This window comes from Trichomycterus rosablanca, chromosome 19, assembly GCF_030014385.1.
Source record: "Trichomycterus rosablanca isolate fTriRos1 chromosome 19, fTriRos1.hap1, whole genome shotgun sequence".
In the NCBI taxonomy this organism is placed as follows: Eukaryota; Metazoa; Chordata; class Actinopteri; order Siluriformes; family Trichomycteridae; genus Trichomycterus; species Trichomycterus rosablanca.
The window spans coordinates 9023328-9036434 of NC_086006.1; the positions used below are offsets into that span (position 1 = coordinate 9023328).

General features: G+C 42.3%; 1 protein-coding gene across 1 annotated transcript in view; it reads left to right on the top strand.

The window, feature by feature from the left end:
* Positions 1-823: 823 nt before the first annotated feature.
* The window catches only part of lamb2 (laminin, beta 2 (laminin S)), a 63095-nt gene continuing 50811 nt past the window's right edge, over positions 824-13107 (top strand). Inside the window, exons 1-2 of the mRNA XM_063014941.1 lie at positions 824-862; positions 4391-4451. Of these exons, the coding sequence (XP_062871011.1) occupies positions 4421-4451 (31 nt within the window). The 5' untranslated portion in view covers positions 824-862; positions 4391-4420. The remainder of the gene's footprint in view (positions 863-4390; positions 4452-13107) is intronic.

The following is a 13107-nucleotide window of genomic DNA, read 5'->3' on the forward strand; positions in this document are numbered from 1 at the left end:
TCAATTGGTGAAGTCATTCATTCTGCAGAAGAACGGGTGTCAATTTTGGCCCTTATTTAAGGTAGGAGGGTGGAAAATGTTGCACATGTTGGTCATAGCGCATTTCCTTCTGAAATACTGGGTAAAATGGGTTGTTCCAGACATTGTTCTGATGAACAGCGTACTTTGATTAAAAAGTTGATTGTAGAGGGAAAAACATACAGAGAAGTGCAGCAAATTATTGGCTGCTCGGCTAAAATGATCTCAAATGCCTTGAAGTGACGTTTAATAGGGAATGATTATTCAGCATTCAGAAGTATAGTTCATTTTGACTGACATGACATAAGCAAATGATAAGAGAGAATTGTATGGAAGCAATTGATGCATGTCCAAAAGCATTTGCAATTTGTTGGAAGGAATGAGGAACTGCTACTATGATGTGCACAAATGACTAAATCTTGTGGAGGTTGAACTAACAGTTATGAGAATTTTTATTTTGATCAGAGAAATGCACCAAAGCTATTGAGAAAAAACTGTAATACAATGTTTTAATCAGTCACGAGAGCGCGCCCTTTCAGCTTTAAGTGCGCGAGCGCTCGCCCTCGCGCTCAAATGTAGTCGGTTTGAGGACGACGAGAAGTGAACAGCTGAAGTTTCATTTCAAACAACAGCGCCTTTCAAAGTGTGACAGGGGAACATTAGAGGACACTTTATGGAGCTCTTCACCCTCCCCAAAATCCACTGCAGGTTTTCCATGAAACGCTGAAACGCTTCAGCACCGCCTCAGAGAGTCCGAGTAGCGGTGAGTGAGTTTAGTGCTGAAGTCTGGTACAAACTCAGAGCTTCAGTCTAACAGAGAGACCAGGAGTACACCAGGAGTACTGTAAGTAGTAGTAACATTCACTTGTGTGTGTGTATATGTATGTATGTATGTATATATATATATATATATATATATATATGTTTGTATATATGTGTGTATGTATATATGTGTGTGTGTATATACATATATGTTTGTATATGTGTGTATATATATATATATGTGTGTATGTATATATGTGTGTGTGTATATACATATATGTTTGTATATGTGTGTATATATATATATGTGTGTATGTATATATGTGTGTGTGTATATACATATATGTTTGTATATGTGTGTATATATACAGGGGTTGGACAAAATAACTGAAACACCTGTCATTTTAGTGTGGGAGGTTTCATGGCTAAATTGGACCAGTCTGGTGGCCAATCTTCATTAATTGCACATTGCACCAGTAAGAGCAGAGTGTGAAGGTTCAGTTAGCAGGGTAAGAGCACAGTTTTGCTCAAAATATTGCAATGCACACAACATTATGGGTGACATACCAGAGTTCAAAAGAGGACAAATTGTTGGTGCACGTCTTGCTGGCGCATCTGTGACCAAGACAGCAAGTCTTTGTGATGTATCAAGAGCCACGGTATCCAGGGTAATGTCAGCATACCACCAAGAAGGACAAACCACATCCAACAGGATTAACTGTGGACGCAAGAGGAAGCTGTCTGAAAGGGATGTTCGGGTGCTAACCCGGATTGTATCCAAAAAACATAAAACCACGGCTGCCCAAATCACGGCAGAATTAAATGTGCACCTCAACTCTCCTGTTTCCACCAGAACTGTCCGTCGGGAGCTCCACAGGGTCAATATACACGGCCGGGCTGCTATAGCCAAACCTTTGGTCACTCGTGCCAATGCCAAACGTCGGTTTCAATGGTGCAAGGAGCGCAAATCTTGGGCTGTGGACAATGTGAAACATGTATTGTTCTCTGATGAGTCCACCTTTACTGTTTTCCCCACATCCGGGAGAGTTACGGTGTGGAGAAGCCCCAAAGAAGCGTACCACCCAGACTGTTGCATGCCCAGAGTGAAGCATGGGGGTGGATCAGTGATGGTTTGGGCTGCCATATCATGGCATTCCCTTGGCCCAATACTTGTGCTAGATGGGCGCGTCACTGCCAAGGACTACCGAACCATTCTGGAGGACCATGTGCATCCAATGGCGGTGCCGTGTATCAGGATGACAATGCACCAATACACACAGCAAGACTGGTGAAAGATTGGTTTGATGAACATGAAAGTGAAGTTGAACATCTCCCATGGCCTGCACAGTCACCAGATCTAAATATTATTGAGCCACTTTGGGGTGTTTTGGAGAAGCGAGTCAGGAAACGTTTTCCTCCACCAGCATCACGTAGTGACCTGGCCACTATCCTGCAAGAAGAATGGCTTAAAATCCCTCTGACCACTGTGCAGGACTTGTATATGTCATTTCCAAGACGAATTGACGCTGTATTGGCCGCAAAAGGAGGCCCTACACCATACTAATACATTATTGTGGTCTAAAACCAGGTGTTTCAGTTATTTTGTCCAACCCCTGTATATATGTGTGTATGTATATGTGTGTGTGTATATACATATATGTTTGTATATGTGTGTATATATATATGTGTGTGTGTGTATATATGTATGTATGTACAGTATATATATATATATATATGTGTATATATATATATATACAGTGTATCACAAAAGTGAGTACACCCCTCACATTTCTGCAGATATTTAAGTATATCTTTTCATGGGACAACACTGACAAAATGACACTTTGACACAATGAAAAGTAGTCTGTGTGCAGCTTATATAACAGTGTACATTTATTCTTCCCTCAAAATAACTCAATATACAGCCATTAATGTCTAAACCACCGGCAACAAAAGTGAGTACACCCCTTAGTGAAAGTTCCTGAAGTGTCAATATTTTGTGTGGCCACCATTATTTCCCAGAACTGCCTTAACTCTCCTGGGCATGGAGTTTACCAGAGCTTCACAGGTTGCCACTGGAATGCTTTTCCACTCCTCCATGACGACATCACGGAGCTGGCGGATATTCGAGACTTTGCGCTCCTCCACCTTCCGCTTGAGGATGCCCCAAAGATGTTCTATTGGGTTTAGGTCTGGAGACATGCTTGGCCAGTCCATCACCTTTACCCTCAGCCTCTTCAATAAAGCAGTGGTCGTCTTAGAGGTGTGTTTGGGGTCATCATCATGCTGGAACACTGCCCTGCGACCCAGTTTCCGGAGGGAGGGGATCATGCTCTGCTTCAGTATTTCACAGTACATATTGGAGTTCATGTGTCCCTCAATGAAATGTAACTCCCCAACACCTGCTGCACTCATGCAGCCCCAGACCATGGCATTCCCACCACCATGCTTGACTGTAGGCATGACACACTTATCTTTTTACTCCTCACCTGATTGCCGCCACACATGCTTGAGACCATCTGAACCAAACAAATTAATCTTGGTCTCATCAGACCATAGGACATGGTTCCAGTAATCCATGTCCTTTGTTGACATGTCTTCAGCAAACTGTTTGCGGGCTTTCTTGTGTAGAGACTTCAGAAGAGGCTTCCTTCTGGGGTGACAGCCATGCAGACCAATTTGATGTAGTGTGCGGCGTATGGTCTGAGCACTGACAGGCTGACCCCCCACCTTTTCAATCTCTGCAGCAATGCTGACAGCACTCCTGCGCCTATCTTTCAAAGACAGCAGTTGGATGTGATGCTGAGCACGTGCACTCAGCTTCTTTGGACGACCAACGCGAGGTCTGTTCTGAGTGGACCCTGCTCTTTTAAAACGCTGGATGATCTTGGCCACTGTGCTGCAGCTCAGTTTCAGGGTGTTGGCAATCTTCTTGTAGCCTTGGCCATCTTCATGTAGCGCAACAATTCGTCTTTTAAGATCCTCAGAGAGTTCTTTGCCATGAGGTGCCATGTTGGAACTTTCAGTGACCAGTATGAGAGAGTGTGAGAGCTGTACTACTAAATTGAACACACCTGCTCCCTATGCACACCTGAGACCTAGTAACACTAACAAATCACATGACATTTTGGAGGGAAAATGACAAGCAGTGCTCAATTTGGACATTTAGGGGTGTAGTCTCTTAGGGGTGTACTCACTTTTGTTGCCGGTGGTTTAGACATTAATGGCTGTATATTGAGTTATTTTGAGGGAAGAATAAATTTACACTGTTAAATAAGCTGCACACAGACTACTTTTCATTGTGTCAAAGTGTCATTTTGTCAGTGTTGTCCCATGAAAAGATATACTTAAATATCTGCAGAAATGTGAGGGGTGTACTCACTTTTGTGATACACTGTATATATATGTTTGTATATGTGTGTGTATATATATGTGTGTGTGTGTGTGTATATATATATATATGTATGTATATATGTGTGTGTGTATATACTGTATGTTTGTATATGTGTGTGTATATATATGTGTGTGTGTATATATATATATATATATATGTGTGTTTGTATATATATATAATTGGTTTAATGTTAAATGTTTTGTCATTAACCTACAGACTGCAGAGTTGAAGCATCACCTGGACACGATGCACACTTTGCTCTTGCTGTTTCTCTGTGGTAAGTCCAAGTGGGGTGTCAATATAATACTGTATAATGTTATACGTATAATATTTATAATATTTAAGTTTCCTTCCCTTAATATTAATTATTATGTTGAGAATGGTACTAGTAGTTTATTAGTAATTACCCAAACTGTGGGTTTATATATACGTTGTTTTTGTACTTAATGCATGGCTTTATCATCTACCAGACAAATCAGCATCCAAAAAGTTTATACACAATGTGTATAAGAATGTAAACTTGTAGGTTATCCCTACTGGAAGCTGAAATTTCTTCCGCTGTCAGACTGAAATCGCCCCAAAAGGGGCGGTACTGTACGGAACACCACTCGCCGCTGATTGGACTACAATATTCATAGGCAAGACAGACTCCAGAACAGTCACAGCTGTGATAGAAAAATTTATTTCCTTTCGTCCTTTGGTGGTGCGTCGCCACCCCTGGTCTACACTGACATGGATGGAGCCCTGTCCAGGGTATCCCTGCCGGTGTATATGTTTGATGACTTTGGTATAGAGGAACTTCATTGGCTTGCGCCAAGCCCTGACCTTAACACTACTGAACCCCTCGGGATGAATTGGAATGTTGATTGCAAGTCTGACCTCAATTTTTTAGGTCAATGAGATTCAAGAATGTTACTGTTGCTATCAAAGCACAGACACGTTTAATCAGTTATTTCTGAAATAGTTTCTACAATTAGAGCTAAAGATACGTTTGCCACCAAGGAAGTGTGTGTAGGTGTGAGCGTAATATGCTTTTGATCCCAGTCCAAACCTTTTTTGCCATTTTAGAGCACCAGAACTTTTCCTGCTCCCCCTAAAAACAGATTAGACTCAGCAAGAACACTTCTGTACTGTTGCGGTTTCTGTGTTCAAGGCATTTTCACCAAGTCGTCCAGCACACCTCGGCCACACATGCTGGCGAGCATGTTTATTCAGGGTCAGTTAATAGGAACTATCTTTATGACCTGGAACAGCCCGCGCTAACTCCGACCCCCTTTAAAAGAAACACACACACTCACACGTACACACAGGCTCATTGCGTTACTTAAAATGACGTAAGGTAAAGAGGTCTCATTGAAGGTGAGAAGTGTTGAGCAGAATTAGAACAGGTCAGGGCAAGATTATAGACTTGCTTGGTGGCGCCCAGGTGGCGCGGCGGGATATTCCACTAGCACACCAATGCCGAGATTCTGAACTCGTCGGTTCGAAACTTGGCGTTGCCACCGGTCGGCTGGGTGTCATCTAGCGGGCATAATTGGCAGGGTCTGCAGCAGACACGTCTTTGCTAGGGTGGGATGACCGGACTATGTGGGTGGGGTCAATCAGGACAAGACAAATTGACTACGCTAAACTAGGAGAGAATAGGAGAAACTGCATAAATAAAAAAATAGACTTGCAGTGCTTGGAGACTGGTGACTGCAGCATGACATAACATCACAACCTTAAAAACAGCAATAAATAATAATACATGTAATTATAGGTATGTTTGGGCAGGCAAGTATAATATTATGTTTAATTTCATTTCATTTTACTATTCATGAACTGCTTTTTCCTGGTCAGGGTCGTGGCTGGCCCAGTTCCAATTGGAAACACTGAATGCAAAGGCAGGAATTCCCTGGACAGGGCGCCAATCCTTCCCAGGGCTTTGGTCATACCGCTAGACCTAGCCAATCATGTCTGTCTTGACACCACACCAGCCGATTGCACCACTGAGATTCGAACCCAGGTCTGGGTTGAGCAATGGTGGTCTAGCGTAATACACTGCTGCTTTACTTGTGCACCTTAAGTACATTATATAGGGCCTCACAGCCAGAAGGTCCTGGGTTCGATCCAATTGTCCAGGTCCTTTATGTGTGGAGTTTGCATGTTCTCCCCGTGTCTACGTGGGTTTCCTCCAGGAGCTCCGGTTTTCTTCCTACAGTCCAAAGACGTGCAAGTGAGGTAAATTGGAGATACAAATTGTCCATGACTGTGTTTGACATTAAAACTTGTGAACTGATGAGTCTTGTGTGACCAGTAACTACCTGTTTGGTCATGAATGTAACCGAAGTGTGTTTACATGTTAAAATCCTAATAAATATATAAATAAATAAGTAAATTATATAAAAAATGTGTCAATACATGAATTTGTTGTCAATTTTGAACAAATCATCAACTATAGTAAACAGATAATCCCATACTGCTTCTATAATATTCAGGTCTGGACTCTGTGGAGGCCAGTTCATGACTGGCAGTGTTTTATCAGCTGTTTTCTGGCCAAATATGATTTCACTGGGTTATCGTTATGATGTTGAAAAATAAAACCATTCCCAAGCAGGTGTTTTCCAAAAGAAATGGCATGATGAATTAAACCTGTCTGTACTCTTCAGCATTCATGATCCCATGAATCTGGACCATATTGCCAACACCAATGGCAAGCCCTCATTCTTCCGTCTCTACCTGTACACATATTGTGATTCGTTCATAATACTCCATAATACTCTTTCCACTGATCTTCATTATACTCTGTGTGCTTTAGCATATCTTAGTCTCAGACATCCCAAGTTGCAAAAACTCATTTCAGGGAGGTACCCCCGGACCCGGACCTCAACCCCGACCCCCCAAGCCCAAAAAAAAAAAAATATGGGATATGGGTGATAACAGAACTTTTAGGAGCTGCTAACTGAGCTACTAAGCTCACTGTTCGCATCACAAACACATTAATATGTACTACATAGTGCACTACATAGTGTGAAAGATAATAGATTTATGTTCCTTACTTAGATAATAGACTTATGTTTCTTACATAATGCTTTAGGTAGCGTATTAGTTAACGGATTTAGGTTCCCTACATAGTGCACTAAATTGTATATCAGATAACGGATTTATGTTCCCTACATAGTGCACTAGATAGTATTTCTAATATGAATTTATGTTCCTTACTTAGTGCACTAGATAGTGTGAAAGATAATAGATTTATGTTCCCTACATAATGCTTTAGGTAGCGTATTAGTTTACAGATTTAGGTTCCCTACATAGTGTACTAAATTGTATATCAGATCATGGCTTTATGTTCCCTACATAGTGCACTACATAGTATTTTAGATATGAATTTATGTTTCCTACATAGTGCAATAGATAATTGGTTTATGTTCCCTACACAGTGCACTAGATTGTATATCAGATCACGGATTTATGTTCCCTACATAGTGCACTAGATAGTGTATTAGATAACGAATTCATGTTCACTACATACAGCACTAGAAAGTATAACTAGATGATGATTTGTGTTCCATACATAGTGCACTAGATAGTGTATTACATAATTAATTATGTTCCCTACATAGTGCACTAAATTGTGTATCAGATAACGGATTTATGTTCCCTACATAGTGCACTAGATGGTATTTTAGATATGAATTTATGTTCCCTACGTAGTGCACTAGATAGTGTATTACATAATTAATTATGTTTCCTACACAGTGCACTAAATTGTATATCAGATAACGGATTTATGTTCCCTACATAGTGCACTAGACAGTATATTAGACAATTGATTTATGTTCCCTACACAGTGCACTAGATTGTATATCAGATAATGGATTTAATACACCATCGGGGAACAAAGTCTGTGTCGCCTGCGTGCGTGTGTGTGTGTGTGTGCGCCCTTGGCCGCTCGTTCTAGATTCCGGGAGATTTTATCTGACTTGCGAGCATCAGGGAGACGCTATGTGTATGCAGGAGACTCCCGGAACTTCTGGGAGACTTGGGATGTCTGTAGTCTTTTAACCCTGTTCGTCTTCCATAAAAGTGGTTTCATGGCTCCTACCCTTCCAAAAAGACCATTCCTGATCAACCTTCTTCAGACTGTAGAAGGGTCAGCTCTGAAAAGTCTGGGAAACATCTGATCATCACCAAGTCTTGCTGTCTTCATAACAGCTTGAATAGCACATCTTGAGGGTCCAGCTTGTTTGTTGCTTTTTCTTTGATGCTTCCCAAACCTGCTGCTTACAGCCCAACATCCAATACATCCCTGATATGTTACACAATAGGTATCATGCATTGGGGCATTGAGTATTAGTCACTGGGGGTGGTTCTTATGCGCTTTTTGAGGAGACACAGGGCTTCTCGGTGGGAATTAGTAAACCTATAGACATGTGGAGTGAGAGAGTGTGTTGTGATGTTGGAGGAAGGGGAAATGAGTGGGATTTCATTGTTATGTTTGGCTAACTAGAGCTCTAATGAACATAGTGGGAGGTGAAAGCTAAAAGTCAGCAGATACCAAGACGTGTTTTCTTTTAGTCATATTTACTGTCAATTACATCATATTTTAGTCCGTTTAAATGGTTTGAACCAATCAGAGATCAGTTGTCTGAGCGAATTCACATCTGATGGTTATTTCAGAACATTTGGGCTTTGATCATCTTAACGACTGAAGCTATCATGTGCAATTACATGTGGGTCTCATTCCTGTGGACTACAGTTGGACTACAGTTCTGATTCGTCTGCGTCTGTCTAAAAATGTTACACACATCTCTGTGCTTTTGTGTTTTAATGTTTAGCAGCTGAGTTTTGGTGATGTTTAGGAGTGGTTCAGTTCATTTCTTGGTGTTCTCGGTGTAACTGTTGTTCCTGCTGCTACTAGGACATCCTGCAACTCTTTTTGATTCCTTGCTTCTCTATTATCTTCCATAAAACTGTGTATTATTAAAGCAATTGTACTTTTAAGGATGAGCTACCGAGGTGTTAATAGCTCACTGTTTGAGGTACAGGACTGGTAATCTGTTTGTCAGTGGTTTAAGTCCCACAACTACCAGGTTGCCGTTCTAACAATATGATACAAAGTAATATATATAGAGTCGATAACATACACTATATGGCCAAAAGTACGAGGCCAGCCCTACCCATTCTAGCTACATGCATTGCTAGTAGTGTATAAATCAATTATGTTAAATAAATTATACGCTTCAAGCTTTATGGCAACAATCTGGGGAATGCCCTGTGTCCCTCTGCTCAAAGCAAAGGTGTGTGCGGCCTGCACAGAGCCCTCACACCGACCTTATTGTACACCTTTTGGATGAAGTGGAACGCTGATTAAAAGAAAAGCCCAGTGCCTCCCCTTTTTTCTCCCCCTTTAGCATGTCCAATTATCCAATTATCCATGCCGAACCCTGCCCTGACCGAGGAGATCAAAGCTAACCCACATCCCCTCCGACTTATGAGCAGCAAGCCGGATGCATTTTTGCCACCCACACCTTGATGAGTGTTGTGCCACCTAGCGTTGCATGCGGAGAGACGCACCCTAAGAGCACTCCTTCCTCATCTCTGCGCGGGTGCCCCCAATCAGCCAGCAGAGGTCGTAACTGCACCATTCTGACAAAGAGAGACCCACGTCCCACGGCTCTTTGTCCCGCCCCCCAACTGAACAACAGGCCAATCGTTGCTCATGTTGCCGCTCAGCCTCGAGCCAGTAAGGCAGAGCTGGATTCGATACCATGCATCCGGTATCCAGCGCGTGCTTTTTACCGCTGCGCCACCTGAGCGGCTGACAAATGCTCTTTTGACTAAATGGGCACAAATTCCCACAGACACCCTAAAATGTTTTTTTTTTTTTTTTTTTTTTAAAAACCTTTCCAGAAGGGTGCCCAGGTGGCACTGTGGGATAATCTGCACGCACACCAGCTCTGAGATGCTGACCTCCCGGGTTCGAACCTCAGCTCCGATACCGGTCGGCTGGACGCCTCCTTCTTGCAGACACAATAGGCCAATGCTTGCAGCAGACAAAATTGGCTGCTGCAGTGGGAGTCTGCTGGGTGGGAAAGACTGGACAATGCTGTGTAAGGACCTTGGTTGCCCAGGCGCCTGTACAGAAAGTTGAGGAGCACAAATAAGAAGGGATTGGTGGACTGCGCACACATTGAAGGGAGTGTGTGTCAGGAGAATATACACCATCCTTGGATGCCATCAAGGTCCAGAGGAGTAAGTTAGAATTTCCCAAAAAAAGTGAAGGCTGGTAAAGTTCTGGTGGCCAACTCCATATGTCCAATAAGCTCAAGGTCAGATGTCCACATACTTTGTAAACAGTCTTATCTATGTGAAAGGGAAAAAATGAAAAAAAAACAAGGCCAAAAAAAAGTCCTGAGGGGAAAGGTCAACTGCCTTAAGTGAACTGCTTTAATAAATCCCAGTTTGAAAGGTTCAGCTTTAATGTGTGCACGTTCCTCAACTCCTCCACTTCCTACTCCAAAGTGTTTATCTCCTTCCTCCTCTCAGAGCTGCACTAAGCTATCTTAATACTGGGATCTGTAGTACGGAGTTTGTGTTAGGAGGAAAGAGGGCAGGTGAAAAGCTGGCACAGGCTTCAGACTACAGGGCACTACAGTATGAACCACAGAGGCCGGGACTGGAATGCCCCTCCGGAACTGTTCCCTGCAGAACAATGGGTCGGCTGAAGTCTTTGATAGAGCTATGAGGAGCGGGGGAGAGGAGAGAAATGAAAAGAGGGAGTGTTCGGGACAGGAATTATGCTGTTCATGAGGAAGACTGGATTTGAATAAGGTTTCCTCCTTGGGGCAGGGATTTAGGGGCATGTAGAGGAAAGGAATGCTGGAACTGACCTCAACCTCAGTGGACACCTTTGAGTTTAACTGGCATGCTCCACATGATCATGCCATTTTTGTTTTGTTACATCATATCGATGTATTCTAGGCTGAGCGGCCACATGAACAACGATTGGCCTGTTGTTCAGATATGTGCGGGACTAAGCCGGATAGGGGTCAATCTCTCTCTCATGACTGGTGCAGTTACGACCTCTGCTGGCTGACTGATGGCGCCTGCACAGAGATGAGAAAAGAGTGCTCTCGGGGTGTGTCTCTCCATACACAACGCTGAGCTGCACTGCACTCGTCGAAGCGTAGGTGATAAGATGCATACGGATGCTGCCCACGAGTCGGAGGGGGCGTGGGTTAGCTTCGTTCTCCTCGATCAGAGCTGGGATCGGCATTGGTGGAGAAAAATTGGAGAAAATGCATAAACTAAAAAAAAGGTGGGTCACACTGGTAACAGGAGCCAACTGTATAGCCAAAAGTACGTGGACACCCCATTGAATTTAATAAGAAATGATATGCGTCCAACTTTGTGCCATTTTTTGGTGATGACCCTTCTATAACAACATGACCTCATGCTGGAACTGACCTCAACCTCTGTGTGCTCCACATGATCATGCCATTGTTGTTTTGTTATTAAATGTCATACAGATAATCACAGTTATTGGTTTAATGGTGGGTCACACTGGTAACAGGAGCCAACTGTATAGCCAAAAGTATGTGGACATCCTATTTAATTTAATAAGAAATGATATGCGTCCAACTTTGTGCCATTTTTTGGTGAGGACCCTTCTATAACAACATGACCTCATGCTGGAACTGACCTCAACCTCAGTGGACACCTTTGTGCAGCCGCCCTGGGCAACCAAGGTCCTTATACAGCCCCATTTTTTTTTGAATCCGGTCATTTCCCACACAGCAGACTGAAGGGCAGTTTTGTCTGCTGCAGGCATTAGCCAATTATGCCTGCTAGAGGGCATCCAGCCAACCTGGGAGTTCAGAATCTCGGCGCTGGTGTGCTAGCGCATTATCCCACTGCACTACCTGATAGGCTGTTGCAAAGGTTGTGTTTACTTTATGTCAAAATGTGTCATTTTTTTATGTCAATAAGAGGTTTTGCATAAGACTGTTTAAAGTAATGAAACAGCTGTACTTAAATAATTGTGACTGGTCTAATAACCACTATCTGGAAATTCTGTTCTAAGTGGATTCTGTTCTAGGGGTCCGTGTCAGGAAGACAGAATCGTTTGTTTCATGTGTGTTGTAGTTAATATTGCATGATGAACATTAACTTGTCTGATGTTTATTGTTAGTAGGGTCTGAGTGCCTGATCTACGGTTAACTTCAGCTTGGCTACCACTCTTCCTGTTTTCTGAACAAATTCTTGGCACTAGTTCAGTGATTGTAATGACTGCTTGTCAGAGTTAAGCTACAACTGTATATTAAAGAGACGCCTCACAGTTCACTTTGAACTAAAGGTGAATCACTGCTATTACTTCCATTCCTTTCTTTTGTTTCTTTCCTCGTGTCAGTTTATCATAAGTTACTCTATCATACATGATTCAAGTACTTTTATTATCAGGGTTCTTCAAAAATAAAAAAATAAACTCAGTGTCGTACCAACTTTTTAATACCATCAGCGAAAATTTTTTTTGGTTGAGCGTGTAGCCACTGATGCACCACTGCTTTCACATCATCATCACATGAAAATCTTCTTCCACTTAAAGCTTCTTTGAGCGTCCAAAAAGGTGAAAATCCAGACTATAAGCTCTCTCTCTGTCTCTCAGACACGACCAATTACTACTCGTCCCACCCTCACCGTCTCCAACCAAATTATAGAAGTGCGGAAACTTTTTGAAGATCCCTTTTAATTAGATTAAGCTGAATGTGATTTTGTTTTGGCCATTTAAGCAATAGAACACGAGAGGGAGTGTGTTAACATCATGGCTGTGATTCGGTCGCAGATGACCTCAAGTGTTCTATTGCTTTTATACAACAGTTTTTACAAAATAAAGAAAGAAAATAAATCAAAGAAGCCCTGAATTTCATAATAAATATATGCTTTAATAT